This window comes from Manduca sexta, chromosome 24 (genome assembly GCF_014839805.1).
Source record: "Manduca sexta isolate Smith_Timp_Sample1 chromosome 24, JHU_Msex_v1.0, whole genome shotgun sequence".
Lineage (NCBI taxonomy): Eukaryota > Metazoa > Arthropoda > Insecta > Lepidoptera > Sphingidae > Manduca > Manduca sexta.
In genome coordinates, this window is record NC_051138.1 from 15,406,395 (window position 1) to 15,426,333 (window position 19,939).

Consider the following 19,939-nt stretch of genomic DNA (forward strand, 5'->3'; position numbering starts at 1 on the left):
TAACTTTGTAAAATCATTTATCAGTCATGCTGATAGCGCGTCAGGGAAATTATGGCGCGATATTTAAGTTCAGATAATGAGTTAAATATGTGATGCGTACAATTTAAAAAAAGATAAAAGTAGCCTAATTTGGCTTATTTTTGGGTTCGTGATAGCATTTTGACGGACTGGAATTAAAACTAGCTATTTAAAACACAATACTAACTATGGTCCTGGAATCCAGCTGAGACACGTTCTAAGTCACTGTCTCTATCAAAGAAAATTGTATGTGGGTATAAGAGTATTTATTTTCCTGTAAAAAAATTGTTGTATACCTTCATTTTCTTTGATTAAAATATAAATTAACTGCTCCATCATAAAAAAATACGTATATTTATTTTAAAAAAATCACAATGATAAAGAACCTTATTGTTTTAGTATCTAGTCAGTAGGTAAGTAGAAATGTACTGTATAAAATCTGCAAGTTTTGGATTTAATTTCTAGTTTGAGAAATTTCACTTTAAGAGTAGATTTAGCGAGTCACGAATGCATTAGTTGCAACTCTGCCTACTCTTTCGGGCCGTAAACATATAATATGTCATAATGAATAGTATAAAAAAACGACCTGCGTGGTGACGATTTAATTTCACTGGATGTTAAGCTTGAACAAACGTTTGATAGAATGGACATAGGCTTTGATTCATTCAGCCAGCAATAAACAATTTAGTACGATTCGTGTCGCGTGGTCGAGCGAACGCAAGTACTGCGCGTTCCCAGATACATAAACACGTCGTGTCCTTTTAAATTGAATTGACCTCTCTTCGAATTTGTGGATTTAATTTGGGTTTATGAATGCTGTTCGATCAGAGTCCAAAGTGAAATATTTGGCGGCAAAATGTGACAGTGTTGTTTACACATCAGTGGAATTTATAATATAAATTTTCTCTTTTTATTCAAAACATAAAATATAAGGTGCGTACCTATTTGTTATGTTATGTACTTTTATTAGATAGCTACACTTTAGCATTTAATTAATTTTGTCTTATAAGGATTTAAAAAAGTCATAAAAAATAAAATTACGACGAACGTTTCCGATTGTTTATGAACAAGGTATGATTTAACAATTGATTTGTAGCAACTGTTCAATACGAGGGATTACTACATACAACAAAGAATTACTGTTCGATCGAGTTGAACAGTCTTGTCTACATGTCTTAAATTATGTACTGACTTAATTAATGTTCCAGAACGGTATTTTTAACCTTCATTGTTAGATACTAACATAAAAGTTTGGTGAAAATCACAGTTTTAAAAAGTTTCTAACTGAAACATCTGGGTAGGTATACTTACCTAATATTCTAAAAGGAAATTATTTTAGTTTCAAAATTACTCGGGAATTATACATACTTAATAGACTTTAATAAAAATTGGCTATCTCGATATGATATTTACACTTTATTTTACCTAGTACTATGATTTAAACCAATATAGTCGGTACATAATATCTACCTACATTTTGGGATAGCTACCATATTGCATGCCATGTAAGGTGGCTAGTAGCTACAAAATGCAATATTTTTTGCAGACATAGGTAAGTGTCTAAGTAAATACTTGCCTCGACATATAAAAAAAACTGTCAGAACACTAGCTGAAACATCAAAAACACGTAAATTCATTATTTTAATTTTACTGTGATAATTTTAATAAATAGTTTTTTAATCGTTACGCAAAAAAGGTTTAAAACTTTAATTTCTAAAGTAAAATTATTCAATTTAATTTCTGTCAATCCAGGATATGAATTTTTTGATCAGCGGCTGTTTTAAAAACATTTTAGCTGTCCTTTGGCGGCGACATAAAAGCAAATAATTGGCACTGTTGGCCACACAAATTCCCTTGATTTTAGTACTTAAATAGAACCATGAAAAAAGGCTAATTGCCATAATATTTATTTTAATTAACAGAAATTAATATTTTATCCATGGTTATACCATTTAGCGACTCTAAAATTGGTCCGCTTACGTAGTATCAGACGTAGTATTATATTATTATTTACTCTATGGTTCCCGTCTAAACCTAAACAAAATCCCGGTATAGACTAACAAATTCTGCATTTCTTTCAATATTCCTCTGGGCAATGACAGAATTTATACAGCCAAAATTGCATTGAAATTGTTCGAATTATAATATTATTCAAATACATTTTCTAAAGAATATAATTATGGCCGATTGGTTTATTAATATATTGGCCTATAAATACTAAGGTATTTATAAATTTATTTATCTCCTATAGAAAATCGTTCCAAGTGGAGCGAGTGCGACTATTTATGATGAAGAATAGTCGCACTTATTTTTATTAAAACAGGAAAGAAGTACTTATCCAATAAGCTGCAAAATTCTTATTGCAAGATTAACAAAAATATTTCTTCTTATTAAGTGTAGACTTTTTTATTATATTTTTTATACGTTTTTTTCTATAGTCTATGTTATTCCGAAAGTACGCTGAGGTACGGACATTTCTTCATGCTCAGTATTTTATTACACATCTCAATATACGTGATAGATAAAAAGCTCCTTGTTTACGCTATCAAATGTTATTGACATTGCTTTGTTTGGCTTATCAAGCCTTTATCTCATTGACAAAGGATTTACCTAATTGTCCGTTCGATACAAATGAAATGAGACACAATTTGTTTAGTTAGCTACAATCCTTTGTTCGCTGAGATAACCTTAAAATATCATAATTTTATGAATTAAAATAATTGCGCCATTATTTTACAAAGGAATTTTGGCAAATCTTAAAGTTCTGACCTAAGAAGGATTCTGTGCGTATAAAATATTTGTCATAAAAATTAATGTTTGTTACTTATACAAATAAATAATTAAATACCACAAACTTGATTAACTGAGACTATTTTTAAAACAACTGAAGGATAAAGCAGGCTGCTGGAGCTGGTTCGCAAGACTTTGGCTGTAAACAAAAAAAAAACGAAATTAAACAAATTTCCCGCCTTTATTCCTGAAGGAGTTGTAAGAAGTGCAACCAGGGCGTCCACCATATGTGTTCCGCCCCATCATATGATGGGGGCGAGCCTATTAGGCACTATTTTAAACTCCGGGCTGATATTGAGCAGAACAACCTAATATCACTTTGCGGCTATGGGTAAACATAACTCAAAACTTTTCACAAGTCAATGCACCGCGCTCGTCACTGCGACGCGAGATTTTAAATCCATAATCCACGTAATTATCACACTGATATTACAAACGTAGCAATTAAATAATTTTTAAGATTAAGTTTCCCAGAGGTTAAATTGGCATGCAGCTAAAGTATGCAAGGCCAGCCTTTCTACATTCAGAAATGTAATTCGCAACAAAATGTCACGTATGGGTATAATGGATATACTTACCACGTAAGTATTAAAATCGTCGATATTGCATTCCGCGAATTTAGGCAGTTCAATCTGGTTGGTTTTTGCTTTAGTTATGGTAATGTCTGTGGTATCGAAGGTATTAATACAAATTGGGAGCAACGCCCTACCCTTTATAGCTTGCATTAACAAATGTATGCATTTATCTTGTTTAACTGAAGAATAAACGTCGTCCAATTTTACGTTCTGGCTTGTGTTAGATATAATTTGTGCTAAAAATCCTACTTTGTAACATGTGATATCTGTCGTCTGTTATTTCGCTATGTCATAGCCAGTTTAACTACTGAACAAGATAAGACTTAACATCTCATGTCTCAGGATGGCAAGCGCAGTGGAATACCGAAGAAGACTTTGTAATTCAAGGTGTTTCTACTTTCAATGGTGTTCTACTGTTTATGGGCGGCCGTATCGCTTACCATCAGGCGAATGGCAAGCTCGTCTCGTCAAAGATAAAAAAAAGATTTAAACTTGAAGCAAGCATTGCAACAACTTCACAAACATTGATATTTTTATTTTTAACGGGATTATTCATTATGAGTTAATTAGCATGATTTTTTTATGTCGCCTAACAACATTACGCGCAAAAAATCGACACGGTCAATGGACGAGAAAACTAAAGGAAAGTACCTACTCTAGGTTTTCAGTTTCACTTAGGATTTCGAATGTAATTCTATAAGATACAAAAGCGGACTAGATTAAATTACTGGTATATCATTTAAACATGCCTAACAATCTTGTTTTTAAAGACAGGTATTTATGATGTTTTTCTCAACAATGGAATTGGGTGGTTCGCGATAATTTATTCTTAGATATGGTAAAATTGCAAATGCAAATTGAATTAACCTTCCTAAATCGTATTACAAAAGTCCAGTCCAAAATTTATAAAAAAAAATCACGTTTGATAAATTAGGTAGATTACTTATTCACAGTTTGTGACCTATTCTGTATGATAGCAGCCTGTCGGCTTTTCGACATCTTCAACAATCATTCTAATATTTCAACCAATTTACACAAAACATTAATGAATTATACACAAACATTCCTCTTAAATCATTCCGTCCATTGGTGAAAACCGTATGAAAATTTCGATAGTTTTCGAGTATATCATGCTCAAACAGAGGCGGCGCGGTGTAGATACAGTATAATCTCACTAATCCGGCACTATTAAAAACCGGAGGGTGCCGGATTATTGGAATGTTCGGATTATTGGATTATATGGAAAAAATCATAGGTAAGGAATAAAAGAAAGCATTTCATAGAGTGAATAAATGTTTGTATGTAATGTATTAAATTAACACGTACATGTGTAATTACTTAGTTTTAAAATAATCCTTAATTGAGGTCTGCTTTTGTGCAACTTGTAGTCCTTGCTTAACAACCTTTTCCTTAAGATCATATATAGTAGCACGCCCAACACCATATTCTTTTGCCAATTTGCTCATGTTTTCTCCACTATCTAACTTCCTTAAAATCTCCATTTTATTATTCAAATCTAGTGTCTTGTGTTTGCGTTTATTTGACATTTTTAACGATAAACTATTCTCATTTGAAAGAAAACAATACGTAAGCACGTGATAAGTTTTGAGGTTAGACTGCAATTCGCGACAATGCGAGTAACTGAAACACACAGGTGTAGGGGCGAGGGAGGCGTGGGCAGAAGGTGACGGATTATTGGACGTGCCGATCTATCGAAGTGCCGGATTAGTGAGATTATACTGTACTTTGTTTTATGTTTCACTCCCACAACAATTCTTATACAGAATACCTTTAGTTGACGATTTCCTTTGACCTGAGTACTTTATCTTTTATGTGTTGTTACTTTAAATTCATTTTTAGCGTCATTGCCTTTAATCTCTTTGTATCCGTTTCAAGTATATGACTCATCATCTAAAAAAGTATTTGTTATAATTTGTTGTTCTTTTGTAAAATTAAACCAGTGCATCGACGCCCACTTCAATTTTATATAAACATTCTCCTGCTCTTCTCTATGTTTACGAATTATGAACGTTAGTCATTGCTCCAAGTGGTCTTTGCTTAAAACATTGGAATTGTTTTTATTTACTGTTACATCTTTAGAGGGACAATTAAGGGAGGCAGGAGGAACTGGCAGATTCAGAAATTTAATTTGCAAGAGTCTTAGACGAGAAAGATATTATGAAAGAAATTATAAATCGTCTTTTTGCAGGGAAATTGCATTTGAGTGTTCACGTATACTTACTCTAGGGGTTAAGTTACTTTGGGCTTCGAGGGACGAGTTCGGGAATTTGGGATGGCTCTGAGTAACTTTGTGGCAATACTCCACATTGCATTTGGCACCTGAATGTCGCGTACAAAGTATGCCTCAGACTCAAATATGAAATCATGTGTACGTATTATACTCAAAGCAAAGTATGATTTATGATGGCTCCATTGTTCTTTTGAATTATGTAAACACAAAATTGCTTTATTTAGCGTTTGTATGTTTGGTGACAATAGTGTTTTGAATAATTTATAGCTGCTGTGTAAACTTCTACACTTCGTCGAATGGGAGCTGTTTGCTATGTTAAACAGCAAAGGTGGGGTTAGTTCTTTGCTCCGAAGACAATAACACCAGAGAATTTACAGAGACTATTGATTTTTCTGGAGATCTTTTATTTGCATAATATAAAAAGATTGGTGAAACCCTAGAAAAATCTTCGGATCATCTCCAGTGCCAATCTCTAGATTAATCATTGTAAATCACAAATTATTTCGATGTGCCAACATGAGGTCACGTCTCCACTTTATTAGTGAAACATGTTCGAGCTGGTTCACGTTAGGTTTCAGCGACAGTTTTACCGTTGATCCATTGTGAGGTCATACTGTTCACAGTATATATTGTACTATACTATACATATTATTTATGACCAATGTATCAATTTGATATAATGTAAAAATCTCACAAACTTACGTTTTTTAACTCCGAAGTTGTAAGGCACACACAGGTGAAAATTTCAAACTCCTTTACAGTAACATCTAACCCGACTGAAGTCAGTCAAATGTCGGGTCATGTTGTATTTAAAATTGCTTTTAAGACGAATCAGATACATTTGAGTCATTAAAACTGGGCTCTTAAAATATAGTTTTGCTCGTTTGGTATCGTATAGCTAACTAATCCTTTATTGCAAAATTTTGTTTTTACATAAATTCTTTATATATTTCAAAACTGGCAAACGCAGCATTCTGCATTATGCTTATCACGCCTTAACGTAAGGTCATCCATACTTCAAATTAGTGTCCACAATCAGTATGGTCACGTAACTGTGTCAAAAGTATTGCCCAATTTTGTTTACGTATGCAAATTTATTTAAAAACGGAGGTCTAACTCATAAAGATTTACTTAGTGGTAGCATTAACACAGTTTAATCAGTATATTAAGTGATTAATAGGTAAATATAGTATTTTTTTTTAAGGGCACGGAAAATTGATCCCATGCACTTAATGATAAGTGGAGTGGGGTCCAATAGAATGTCGACTGGCGAGAGATGATTACCCCTCGGCAGTCGACACAATTATGCCGGCCTGTTGGAACCGCAACAAAGGCTGCTCCTGGAACGAACACACTTACGTGGGCCACGTAGGTTTTAACACCTTGTGACCGGTGGTCGCTATCAGGGTGGATATAAAATATGTCCTACCACCACCAAATTAAAAGCAGTTGAAGAGCAGTCTATGAAACAGCAAATATTTTGTTGTGTGCGTTTTAAATAATTCAATTACGAGTTTCTACGGTTCACTTCAAGGGCAAATGGAGGACTATTTTAGTCATCGGTTTTTTACAAGTTCCTTCTAACATCAGGCAGAGATAGTGGATTATCCAAACGCAGTTAACTCACAGGCTGCAAATTGCGACCATCTGGCATTTTTTAATGCAAATGTAAAGACCTACGGATCTGGACGAGGCCTCACAAAGAAACTCGTTTCTTTATTGATATATCACAAGCTTATTTCGCGTCTGCGTCATACGTCTCTGCATAATATTCAACAGTTACACAGATCCATTTTCAATGAAAAATTATGATTTCAGAACCTCAATTTTTTCTTCAATTCTGGTTAAAAATATAAATTAACTAGCTTTTGTTCGCTTCGCACGCATAAAGTTTTCCGTTTTTTTTTTCAACTTATTTGATATGTATTATTATTTATTACACGAAATCATTAGAAATTATAACTTATGTGTTATTCTGATGTACCTATAACCAATATTTTTGTAAAGTTTCATCCAAATTTGTTCAGTAGTTTTTTCGTGAAAGAGGAACAAACATATATACATCCATACATCCATCCTCACAAACTTTCACATTTATAATATTAGTGGGATTTCAGCGACAATTGAAGGTTCCTGATGCTTATAGCCCAGGTTTTTCTTTTTGAGCACCAATCGATTATATAGCCACTACTAGCACAATAAGTTGGACTAAGCCATTATTTGTTACATTGTTATACCTACATGTATGTACATAATTTATACTAATAAATAAATATATCAATATTAATATCATTTTCTCAGCCTACACAGGCCACAACGCAAATAACCAAAAAAATCATTTGAAGTTAACGGTCAATGTCCTATTGACACAGTAAATAAAGAAGCCAGTAAGTATGAACATAGTTATGTGAATGATAGAGATGGCAACCTTGGCACACTGGCAATTGGCATATACACTGTTTTTATAAGTTTGCCTATCTATAAATTGACACTGTAGTCTAGTAGAGAGCAGCGGATTGATGTGCCGTGGTCTTAGATTTGCTTCCAAGAAAGAAAATAGTCTTGTGTGCCTGTATTGTGAAGGTATTTTGCAGGAATATAATAAATATAAGGATTTGATGAGACGTCTAAGATATAATCAAGCAAAGTTTTGAAATGACAATAATATTTTTCGAAATGACTAGTACCTTGTCAATATAATCTTTGGCCCGTCGAACCGTGGTTGCGTAAGAGGACAAACAAACAAGCATATTCATATTTACAATATTAATAACATCACGGTGCTAATTTAATTTGAAGTTACTCTACAGATTATAATTAGGCAAAATTGAAATATTATGACCGCGGCGTTTTGGATCAAAAAGACCGGTTAAACAAAATCAAAAGTTACAATCGACCTCAGATGACCTTTTGTTTCGGCGGATATTATGGCGCTGGAGCCAGTTTATGCTGTAACTAGCTCAAGGTCTCCATTTCTGTGAAAGACGTCGGATACTTTTACAAAATACTCAACGTTTTCCTAACAGTGGACAATGTATGGTTGCAGACCTAAACGAAAGTGGGTTACCTGTAAATGACAATCATGAACAATAATCCTCTACAGTGGAAGAATTGTGTCAAAGACCATTTCGGTAGTGATCAGACGTCTTAGAATGGGGCACAACAAACACAACATGCCGTTTCGTGTCGTTTAATTATGATTGGTCGAGAAACCAAAGCTTTGGTCACGTGTTAGACTATCGACCAATCACAATGAGACGACTCGGATGCATATTTTTGCTACCTTCTAATGAGGCAAGGGTATTAAGGCGATACCTCAAGGTCCATTTTCATACATTTTGTTTCACCTTTAATCTGGGTAACTAAACAAGTATTGGCAAGTAAAGAATTTAAATTCACGTCTAGTTAGTGATTAGTTCTCGCAGTTGAAAGAAAAACGTAAAAATAATTAATAATCATGGATATTTCTGCCTTTAAAATTTCGTCATATTAAATTTTAAAGGCCGAAATATCCATGATTATTAATTATTTTACGTTTTTCTTCAACTGCGAGAACTAATCACTAACTAGACGTGAATTTAAATTCTTTACTTGCCAATACTTGTTTAGTTACCCAGATTAAAGGTGAAACAAAATGTATGAAAATGGACCTTGAGGTATCGCCTTAATGCAGGAGATACCTCTGATAATTGATGAACGTTATTGCATTGTTAGTCGGTACATGGTACACCTTTGGTACACCTCGTCATATTAAATTTTAAAGGCCGAAATATCCATGCAAAATTTCGTCATATTAAATTTTAAAGGCCGAAATATCCATGCAATATTTCGTCATATTAAATTTTAAAGGCCGAAATATCCATGCATATTAATTATTTTTACGTTTTTCTTTCAACTGCGAGAACTAATCACTAACTAGACGTGAATTTAAATTCTTTACTTGTCAATACTTGTTTAGTTACCCAGATTAAAGGTGAAACAAAATGTATGAAAAATGGACCTTAAGCTATAACCTTAATTACTTTACGCAACAAGTAGGTTTCTTGTTAGACTGTAGGCGTCAAGGGGATTTGTGAGTGTCCACTCTCCGCCAATGTCAAGAATCCATAAATGCAAGGGACTACTTAGCGTAGGTATTATGTATAAACAAACATACTACTTCTGTTGCATATGCCCTTACTTCTTTCATGAAGTAATTAAAACATTTAGCCTCTGTCATATCAAATATCTTGTAATTGATAAGCGATAATGATCGATACAGATGTTGCGCAAATCGACTTAAAAACTGGTAATTCAATGAATGAGTTCAAAAGTTCTCTTGTGAAGTGAGTTTTGAGTTTAAAGGCCAACCTTGTCCAATTCTTAGTGAATTGGGCATTCGAAAACGTATCACGATTCCTCTCATTGAGATTATGACCACTGTCACCACCCATTTGCTTGGTTGTCACGAAGTAGTCACGAATTCGGAAACTATTCCAATGACAGCGTTATTTTATTTATCCCTACTCGCTCGGTCGTGATACTTTTGTAAGTTGGTTGATTTTCTTACGCTTGGGATTCGGAGGCGAGCGAAGTCAAAATTCAGTTGTCATGTGAGATATTTGATGTTAAATAATGCTTGGTAATTACACTGGCTTCAAGATGCGGTAAATCCGTACATTTAGTGGGTAATTGCAGACTGCGGCCAGGCATTAGAAATAGACAAAGCGATGTATTCAGAGAGACATTTACTGGTGGTAGGATATATAGTATATCGGCCGGAATAGCGACCGTGGTACACAAATTGTTAAAACCCGTCATAATGACCATCAAGTGTGTCGCGTTCCAGTATCAGCCTTTGTATGTCTGGTTCCAAGGCTGAGCGGTAATCATCTTTCGTCAGTCGACATTCTATTGGATCCCACTCCACTTACCATCAGGTGCAGTTGATAGAGACACAACCGATATACCTTAATGCGAAAGAGATTTTTGAAGTCAAGTTTCTCACAACCATGATATGAAACATAAAGATATTTTGTTAGCCAGCATACCGCTGAGGCAACTTACAATATTATGAAAGCGGTCGCTGAGACTATGTTGTGAAACGTACTCATGTTCATCTCTAAGTTACTATAGCTATGTTGCGAAGTTGACCTTGAAGGAAAACTCTTTGTGATCCATTCCTAGGATTTGGTAATAGGTTATAGAACTGGTTTAATTAGGTAACAACTTACATAGATGTGTCATTTTCATGTGGAAATATGTAGAACTAAGGTGTTTTATAAATATATTACTAATATTTGTTTATTATGTAGAATATTGATGCCAATGTAATTACTGGGCATTATGAGACATTTAAAATGTCTGGATATCTAATGTAGTGCAGTAAACATAGTAATAGATATTATTATAAGATCTAGAGATCGAAAATCTAATGATGTTAAAAATTATAAGTAACAATGATAGGTAGAAGGCTCGCTGTCAGGCAAAGAAGTATTTTGTCATAATATTTAGTTATGGAAAGATAATGGAATTGCCCCGTTTCAGAACTATGGAATCATTCTTTATATTAACAATTTTTGGTATTATTACAAAATACGTCCGCAAGAGCACATTTTGACAAGGAGCCAAATGGTGAAACGAAAAGTGTCATAACATTGGTACATTATATTTTTATTAAAGGTTGCCACAGGTTATTTGACAGGAACACCGAAATTATCTTATTCGTTTCAAATCCAAACATATTACACACCTTGTAATAATTAAATTAGTATCGTAAATGAATAGCAACCGACTCTCATTGGCAACCTGTTTCCCTAGTGTGATTGCGGCCTTATTCTTTACTTCTGGGAGGTGTGATCTGCTTGTGATTCTAGACAGCCCATAAAGAATTTTGCACACATTACGTGCCGGCACATGTTTTGCATTACACGTAGTTCCTGCTCATTTGTCTAGGCTTAAGTTTTCCTCGTCCGATCGAAAGGCTCTGACTATATCGATTTAAAATCGAATGCAATGGAATCGGTAAGCGATTTTATCGATAACAGAAAGATACTTGATTGATCGAATAGATTGAAATCCTTTTATTTGATTGTCTGACACTTTCCATGTCTAAATGCAAATCACTTCAGCTAATATAGAACTGTAAAAAAGAGTCACGTTTGATTAAGGATCAGACTCTTTCACTTTTTAACTTTAGTTTTTTTATTGCTTTGAATGACGAGACGAGCTTGCCGTTCGCCTGATGGTTAGCGATACGACCGCCCATAAACAAACATATAAAAACATCATCCAACATCTTGAATTACAAAGTATTGTTTGGTATTCCACTGCGCTCGCCATCCTCAGACGTAAGATTTTAAGTCTCATGATGCCTGTAGTTACACTGGCTATAATGTCCTTTTAATCATAACACAACAGTGACTACACGCTGCTGCTTGGCGGGAGAAATACGTATAGTCTGGATTTTTTTTTACAATTAAGAACTAGATTAGCAAATTAATTGACTGACAGTGATACGTGTCTATAGACAGTATAAACATCTCAGAATATTGAATTACAAATTGTATGGTACGATACTTATAGTACATATACATGCTACACTACCCCCACTGAAGGAATGGACTCTTCAGTCCAGTGTCATAATATCCAGTTATAACACTGATTGGAGTGTCTTTTAATCCGAACACATCGCGGTCTCAAAACAATTTTAGTATTGGTTCAAAAATAAAACAACAAAAATGTGTAATGAACATTAATATTTATTTAAAAAAATAACTAATGTCAGGAATTAGGGTACAGTTCCTATTATCTACCATATATTAAACGTAATGGAATTTTTTATTTAATAAAGGTTACCTGCTTTAGTTTACGGGTTATTTCCGTGAATATGAGTAAGCCATCTCAGCTCTTGCATAATAAAGAAACATAATACTCATACATTATTAACGATTGTCTCACGGGTGGCAAACGGCAGGTGCGACGTAACTATGTACAATGCAACCCTCGAGGCGCAGGGGCGTGGAGACAGCTGTGGATAGAAGGACCGAGGGTTCAATTCCCGAGCAGACAAATGCTTGTGTTATTGGATAATATTCATGTGATCTGTATTAGAAAATATCCAAAGGGGAAGTTAATATGGTATAGAAGGTATACATGGGAAAATGAGTAGAATGGAAACAGGATTATTTTAGGTGTGCATTAGTTTCGTAGTACGTCAAAAGCTATGACCAAATACATAACAATATAACGATATGGTATGCTGCGCACGCGCATGCGGTCTGTTGGTGTCATTGCCAATGCCCCTGTTCCGTACAACGTGATCGCTATAGGATATTGTGTGTTTTAGTGCTCTATTTGTAAGATTATTGGTTTTGATACTTGATAGTGAAAGGATTGCTGGTAATCATTCATAGTTCTTGAGAGATTGTGGTAGCTTAGTTAATCTTTAAGGAAAGGATTGGGATACCTCGTGGGGTATTTGTCTTCGCTGTTTTCACTCCTCGATATGGAACCATAAACGGGATTAAATTGTTTTCAAAGTCAGTGGTATCTCCCGAGTGCCATTCGTGCCAATTGGCGTGAGCCAACAGCGGTGCTGTGAGGAAAAACTATAAAGGGTAACGTTAGGAAATTTGACTTTCCCGATTTGCTCTAAGATGATCCTGCCACCCGACCAACTGAAGATTCATGTTTATGTAACCTAGGTACATCGTCATAAGAATAGAGATTGAATGAAATCTGTTAGGAATGGTTACTGTTAAACATAATAACAAGAATGAAACAATTGAATCGACTTGGTATCGTCATACGTACTATACTTATCTTTAGCTTGAATGATTTCAGAGTGATAGGTTATATTTTCTATGTTTTTGTTCCAAAGGCGAATAAAGTTATATTTAAATATTTGCTTCGAATAAATCACTGCTAAATTATTGTGAAGGTTTCTGTGGATTGTATTTTTACCTTGTTCACTGCCCTTGGATACCCAGCGGTCAATAATATTAAATAAACGATAAAGCATAAATGGCTGTTGGTACCTCATTACCTTTGTATTTGAGCACAAACAATTAATTTAATAGCACAAATATGTTTGGTAGCATTTGTTTTTATTCATAATTTAAGGTACCTATAAGTCCACGGTTATTCGCGAAAGGGTGCGGTGGCCGCGGCCAAATGGATTGTTTCATTACTGTTCAAGTTATAAAAAGGACTACATATTACAACGTGTTTTTCGGATTAAGATTTCACAGATAAATGCCTATACCCCGTGAGGAACGTTTTTTTTTAATCTTTTAGGGATTGGTTCTATTGGTTAAGTACATACTTACTCTTACTTATTGAAAATTTCAAACATCTCGGTTTTAATCTGTAAGCGCATCTTTGCCAACAACCAACCGTGTTCCCAAACGTACGTACTGGCACCAGATAGTGTTAAATTAGTCCTAAACTCCTCTACTTCACTGTATGAAGTATATTTTGCTCAAGGGTGCAATCTTCCGGGTAGTCGCTGTGCGGCGCGGTGCCCTTGGTTGTCTCTTGTGATTTGCTCACGATTTTCCTTCCACAAATTAGTCATTCCGTGAGTTAACTGAACCGTTTTGTATCTGCACGTGCATGGAATCATTCTGGTCTAAGATGATTTGTGACAAAAAGTAGTGAACGAAATAATGATTCCATGGTTCAGAATGGAGCTACAATGTGATTAAAATAAAATAATTGTTTTATTGAACTTTACAGAACCTACATATTAACATCCTCTAAATCCTATTAATGTACTTATACCATTAGTTTGAAAAGCCGTGTCTAACAGAGAAGTGGAGAACATTCGCATAGTTTTGTTCATTTAGTCCTAGGTAGTAGAGTAAAAATTTTATTTTAGGTGCCTATTTTACCAACACTATGACCTAATACAGGTGACTATTGTGAGTCATTGAAGTCACCATTTTATACCGTATAGTAACAAAGGCCACTGTATATACAACAGTGATAGCTATACAATATCTTTTTAACCTAACACGCCAAGGTTATACCCTGGTAGAATATGAAGTCTTAATTTGAATTTGTTATACTATAATCCGAAAATAATAGCTGTCATGCTGTGCGGGTCTTGACCGTGCCTAAAATGATGGCATCGACGGCATTGTCAATTTTTATATGAATGTAATTTTATTGGAATACATGAACCCTGTCTCCCACAGATGTGGTTCGCGTTGCTGCTGCTGACGTGCGCGGCCGGAGCGAGCGCGCTGCGCGTCGGAGTTGGCATTGCGGACGTCACTGGACCTCCTGCGGAGATCGCTTTTGTGAGTATATCATTTTTATATAATACTATATAGTTAAATATAGGTAAGGTGGTGGTAGTGGTGGGGAAACGTGTGTTTTCACCGGCCTGGGCGGAAAGTAAAGATACCACAAAACAAAAAAAGCGCCGCGCTACTGATACAAATATGAAACAGTAAAGTTCACAATTTTCCAAGTTTGTATTTTATACATTTTGCCGCTATTTCAGAGTCCTTGGCTATATTGTGAGAGCGACATATTTAAGAATCTTAATTGCCTTTCAACACAACATTCGAAGAGATAATTTTATAAAAATATTTGCCCCAAATGTATAAAAATAGCAAATTTTCTTAAAAAAGAATATGATGCAGGCAGGTAGGTAAAAATTAAATTTTATTTTTATTTAGACTTCACTGGGTCGAGGATATTTATAAACCACTGGAATATATTTTGAACACATTCACAACTCGTAGCCTCTCACAATTCTTTGATAACAATCTGCGAATTACTCAATGTTTTATAATTTAGTGAGAATGCTCTAACAAACTGTAGCGGAGCTCCGAAACGAGTCAAGGCTTCTTCAGTCAATGACTACAGCCGATGTGCATGAATGAGTTGATTGTTTTATTCTAGAATGATTCATTGTGAATTTGACTAAAGTTATATTAAAAATAAATTAACATACTTTTGTTATCGATAAGCAAGAATATGCAACGGTCTATGGTTAAGAATTTGCTGTATTCGGAACAGATCAGTGGTGAAGTGTCAATATAACCCGATTCCTGCCGGCTTCCCGTTATTTTCTTCTTCTTACATTCTTACTTGCTTCCCTTTCTACATTAATTCTACATAAAGGAAACGATTTGCAGTCTTCATTTATGCATATTTAACCTATATGTTGCGTCGGGGTCCCTTTCAGTAAAGTTCACCTTCGTCACTGGAACAGATTGAAATCCGATAAACATGGAATTATGGCTATATTTATACTAATATTATGAAGAGCAATGTTTGCAGGTTTGTACTGGCTAAGCAATGAAACTACTGAACCGATTTTGAAAATTCTTCCGCTATTAGAAAGCTACATTACTCCTGAGTGTTATATGCTAATTCATATCCCCGAAAACTTTTCCACACGGGTGGAGTCGCGGGCAAAAGCTATCTACAATATTGCACAAATAAATGGCAAATTAATGGACCTGTCTTTCGAAGTAGTTATCGACAGTTTTCAAGGTGTCGACCAGCATAAATCTTTCAGCTTTGCTTTTAAGACCCTGGTTGTTATTTTTATATGAGGTCAGAGATGCATTGGCCGGATATATCGTGACAAAGTATTGAGAGACGGAATCACAAAAAATCATAAAGTTTTTGATAAAATTCCTAGCAAATAAGGTTCAGCCCAAATTTCGACTACATCTTAACTGCAGCCAACGATTTTTCCATCGCCGTCTTATAACGACATAGCTTTACAGTAAAACCTCGTCGATGATTGAATTACAAAGCGTTGGATATTGTTTACCGATGTCATAAAAAATACTGCTTAGAGGCTTAGACAAATTTATCAAACAGTTCCGCATACAAGAAACCCATTCAGAACTCTTTATCTTTGAATTTATTCGTAGTGTGTTTAGGACAGAACAAAGAATCACATGAGCGATGCGTACGCGCAGCTGTTCTTGTATACCGACGCCGTAGTTAGATCACTGTGACGTTAGGATCAATACAATGAACGCATTTTTTATTGCTTACTAACAGGATTGAATTTAGACGTGCGGCTGGGGGACAGTTCGGTATTGATTAATTAATTTACATCAAGGAATGCAACGTTTGTGTTTAATTACCATAATATTTTAACTGCGTTGTAGTATTCATCATCAAATTTTATTCGGTTTAGTAACCAGTTATTTCTGGACAACATCAAAGGTAGTTTATTATCTAAATAAACGAGGAATTGCGTGACTCGCAAACCCATACTTTTAAAACGCAGTTTACGGCCGAAAACAATGTTCTACTTTCAGCATTCCACGCATGAGTAATGGGTCTACTGACACGCCGCGATGTTCAGTCATTTACATTGGTGTCAGGCGGAATGCACTTTTTGTGTGCGTTAGTTACCAACTTGTTAAAACTGTAATATAGTATCAAATAAATATAGCTAAATAAACTCGTATTTGTGAGGTAATTTTATGTATCAATATTTGGCCTGATAACGATTTAGAAGTTTTATTATCGCTATGTGGTATTCAGTCCCTATTTCCACATTATGATATGAACGTGTAAACACAAGACGACTTTCCGGTGTAGCCCCCGGAGTTATCTTCCACGGCTCTGCTTCGATCTATCCGCAACCTTGACTTTGACTAAGGTCAATGGATACAGGGATATTGTTACGAATTGTTATCATTTGGCATGTGGCTCGATCTCTCGCGGGTCAGTGCCCGTGACCTTCCTCTTAATCCATCCTAGTATGTTTGTAGTAACCTTGACCTCGGACAGTGCACACACAACGGTACATTGTTTAAATAATTTCGGGCATGTTGTTCCAGTGCCTTTGTGGGTCACGTCCTTTAAATTTCGACCCAGTCCTTGACCGTGGTCAGTCGACGACGGGATGTTTACTTAACCTGATTACTGCGCACATGTTCTATTTTGTGGGTCAGTTCCTGTGACCTCTTTCCAATTTCGTCCCAGTACCCATTCACCTTGACCTCGGTCGATGGACTCCACACGGGACATTGTTATTTGTTACTGCGTCCGATATCGACCTATTTATAGCGATTCATGTAATGTTAATAATACTAATGTGTTTTCGCTTGAATATAATTTGAGCTGAATTATGCAGCAATGTATGGCGATTGTATGAACATTTATTCCAGAGGTAAACTAAACTTTTTTTTTATTTGTCTACATTGATTAGTGAAATCAGGCCAACATTTTAGTTTTTTATTATCAAGACCAGATTTCATGGACCCGCTTAGAAATTGTGAACCTTCATTTTTTCGTCACACCACCGTGATCCCCGTAGATTTCAGGGGTCCACCCGGAGCGGAGCACTTTGGGAATCAATGATTTATTCGAAAGCAGGAAATGAGAATTTATCTTTAAGCATATTAAATACAGTGTGGACATTATGACACTAAAAATCTAAAGTCTCAGAGTAAAGCAATTGCGTCCGAGCGGTAAACACATTTGGTAAATAAGCGAGTAGCAACTGTAGTACATTGATTCACCACAAAGGGTCTACATCGCGAAATGAGGACGTTTTCTAATCGTAAACCATTTGCAGTGGGTCTGTGAGTTTCTCTGCCTTATTATCAATGCCATTTTCACTGCGTAAAATATTTTATTTAGGTACATCATGATTTCTTTTGTTAATTGGCAAGTGCGTGTCATTGTAAAGTTGCTTGTTATGTGTGAAAGTTGTATGCAGACCGCTTCCAATAGGTTTGTTTAAAAATATTTTCCGGAAGTAGTAACTAACGTTTTACCCTAAAAATCACCAGAATTCCTTAAAATTGATTTTCACACGTAAAATAGTATAAGAAAGATTATAATTTTGTTTATATGATAACCTGAGTGTTTACAACTAACATAAACTTATTTGACAGAGAAATTTATCACTTGTCAATAAACATTCGCATAAAAATCTCAACCCGACTATAATATTAAAATAAAGCTATATTGCGGATACTATCGCGATTTTATATTATAACTAGCTGACCCGACAGACGTTGTCCCGTCTTAACTATGAATTTGCAGCGCGCATTCTGTCAATCGCTGACAGTTATTTTAAACAATTGACAGTTATTTAAAATTAAGTTTTCTTAAATTTTCTAATTTTCCGGGCAATTTTTTGAATTTTTTCTTTCATAAGATCCTTCTCCTGACAATAACCAATACAACAAAAAACATATTGTGAAATCGGTCCAGCCGTTCATGCGTGATGGCGTGACCAAGGGAAATAGGGATTCATTGTTATATATATAGATAGATTTTCTCCCGATGTTTTGCAGCCTTCGTGGTCACGGGTCGGACTGGCCATGAAGGCTGTTGAAAATAGTTTTATTTCAATGTCAAACATTCGCGTAAACAAAGTATTATTGTTAGTTGATATTAAACATAAGACAATGTTATTTCAAGATCCCTATCGTGTAATATAACTTAAATGATGTAATGCTTCATACGGTGTAGAGTATTCAGTGTGCTTGTTTCCCAAGCGTAGAAGACTACGGCGCATTTGCTATTGATTATTTTGTTTTCACGTCATTAAAGTTTCATTGTGTAGATTGTTTTGTTTTTGTAGCGGACCATTTAACAATAACTTTTAAATGTTTGGCCTCCAGAAATACTACGTCTATTACTCTGCTCTGTATTTATATCAGACTCAGATAATATGATATACAAACTTGAATTTATATTAAAAAATTATTTGAATCTGTAAAATGTTATATATTATTTAGATTCCGTCAATATTAACGCTACCACCAATTCGGAAAGCAGTGCTCACCAGAGAAGAACGGGCAAGAAACTCAGGCATATGAATGACTATGGAATAAGGCTAACACTGCACTGTTTCTTTGTGTCCCTTAAAGCGCGAGGTTCTGGGCAATTGTGCCGTTAGGCAATGACCTTCGTTACATTTAAATGTTATTCAATGCGCCTTACAGTGATAATTAGCAAACTTACTTATTGGCGTACAATATTCGAACTTTTTAACGATAGTACGACTTTGTTCTGCTTCGCCCAGCATCCAGTATAGGATCACTAAATATACCTTATAAGATACACATGATACCTATTATTATATTGAGTGTAAATATGAAGTGAATTGAAGTAAATACGGACGATCAGAGTTGTCTCAACTGTGTTTGTGTCGGCTATTGGCAGTGGCGACTGTGTGCTGTTGTCCGCTTTAAAATAAACGTTAAAGTATTTTTTATTCTTTTCAACCTATGTCAAATGCTGCTTGACGAAACAGGACAACAAATAGTAAATAAATTACGCGCTCTTATCGTATAAAATGATGATGGCGCTTGATTTGAAGTGG

The 19,939-nt window shown here is 35.1% G+C and overlaps 1 protein-coding gene across 1 annotated transcript in view; it reads left to right on the forward strand.

Annotated features, from left to right (window-relative positions):
* Positions 1-649: 649 nt before the first annotated feature.
* The window catches only part of LOC115444692 (neutral ceramidase), a 54,912-nt gene continuing 35,622 nt past the window's right edge, over positions 650-19,939 (forward strand). Inside the window, exons 1-2 of the mRNA XM_037442516.1 lie at positions 650-951; positions 14,814-14,918. Of these exons, the coding sequence (XP_037298413.1) occupies positions 14,814-14,918 (105 nt within the window). The 5' untranslated portion in view covers positions 650-951. The remainder of the gene's footprint in view (positions 952-14,813; positions 14,919-19,939) is intronic.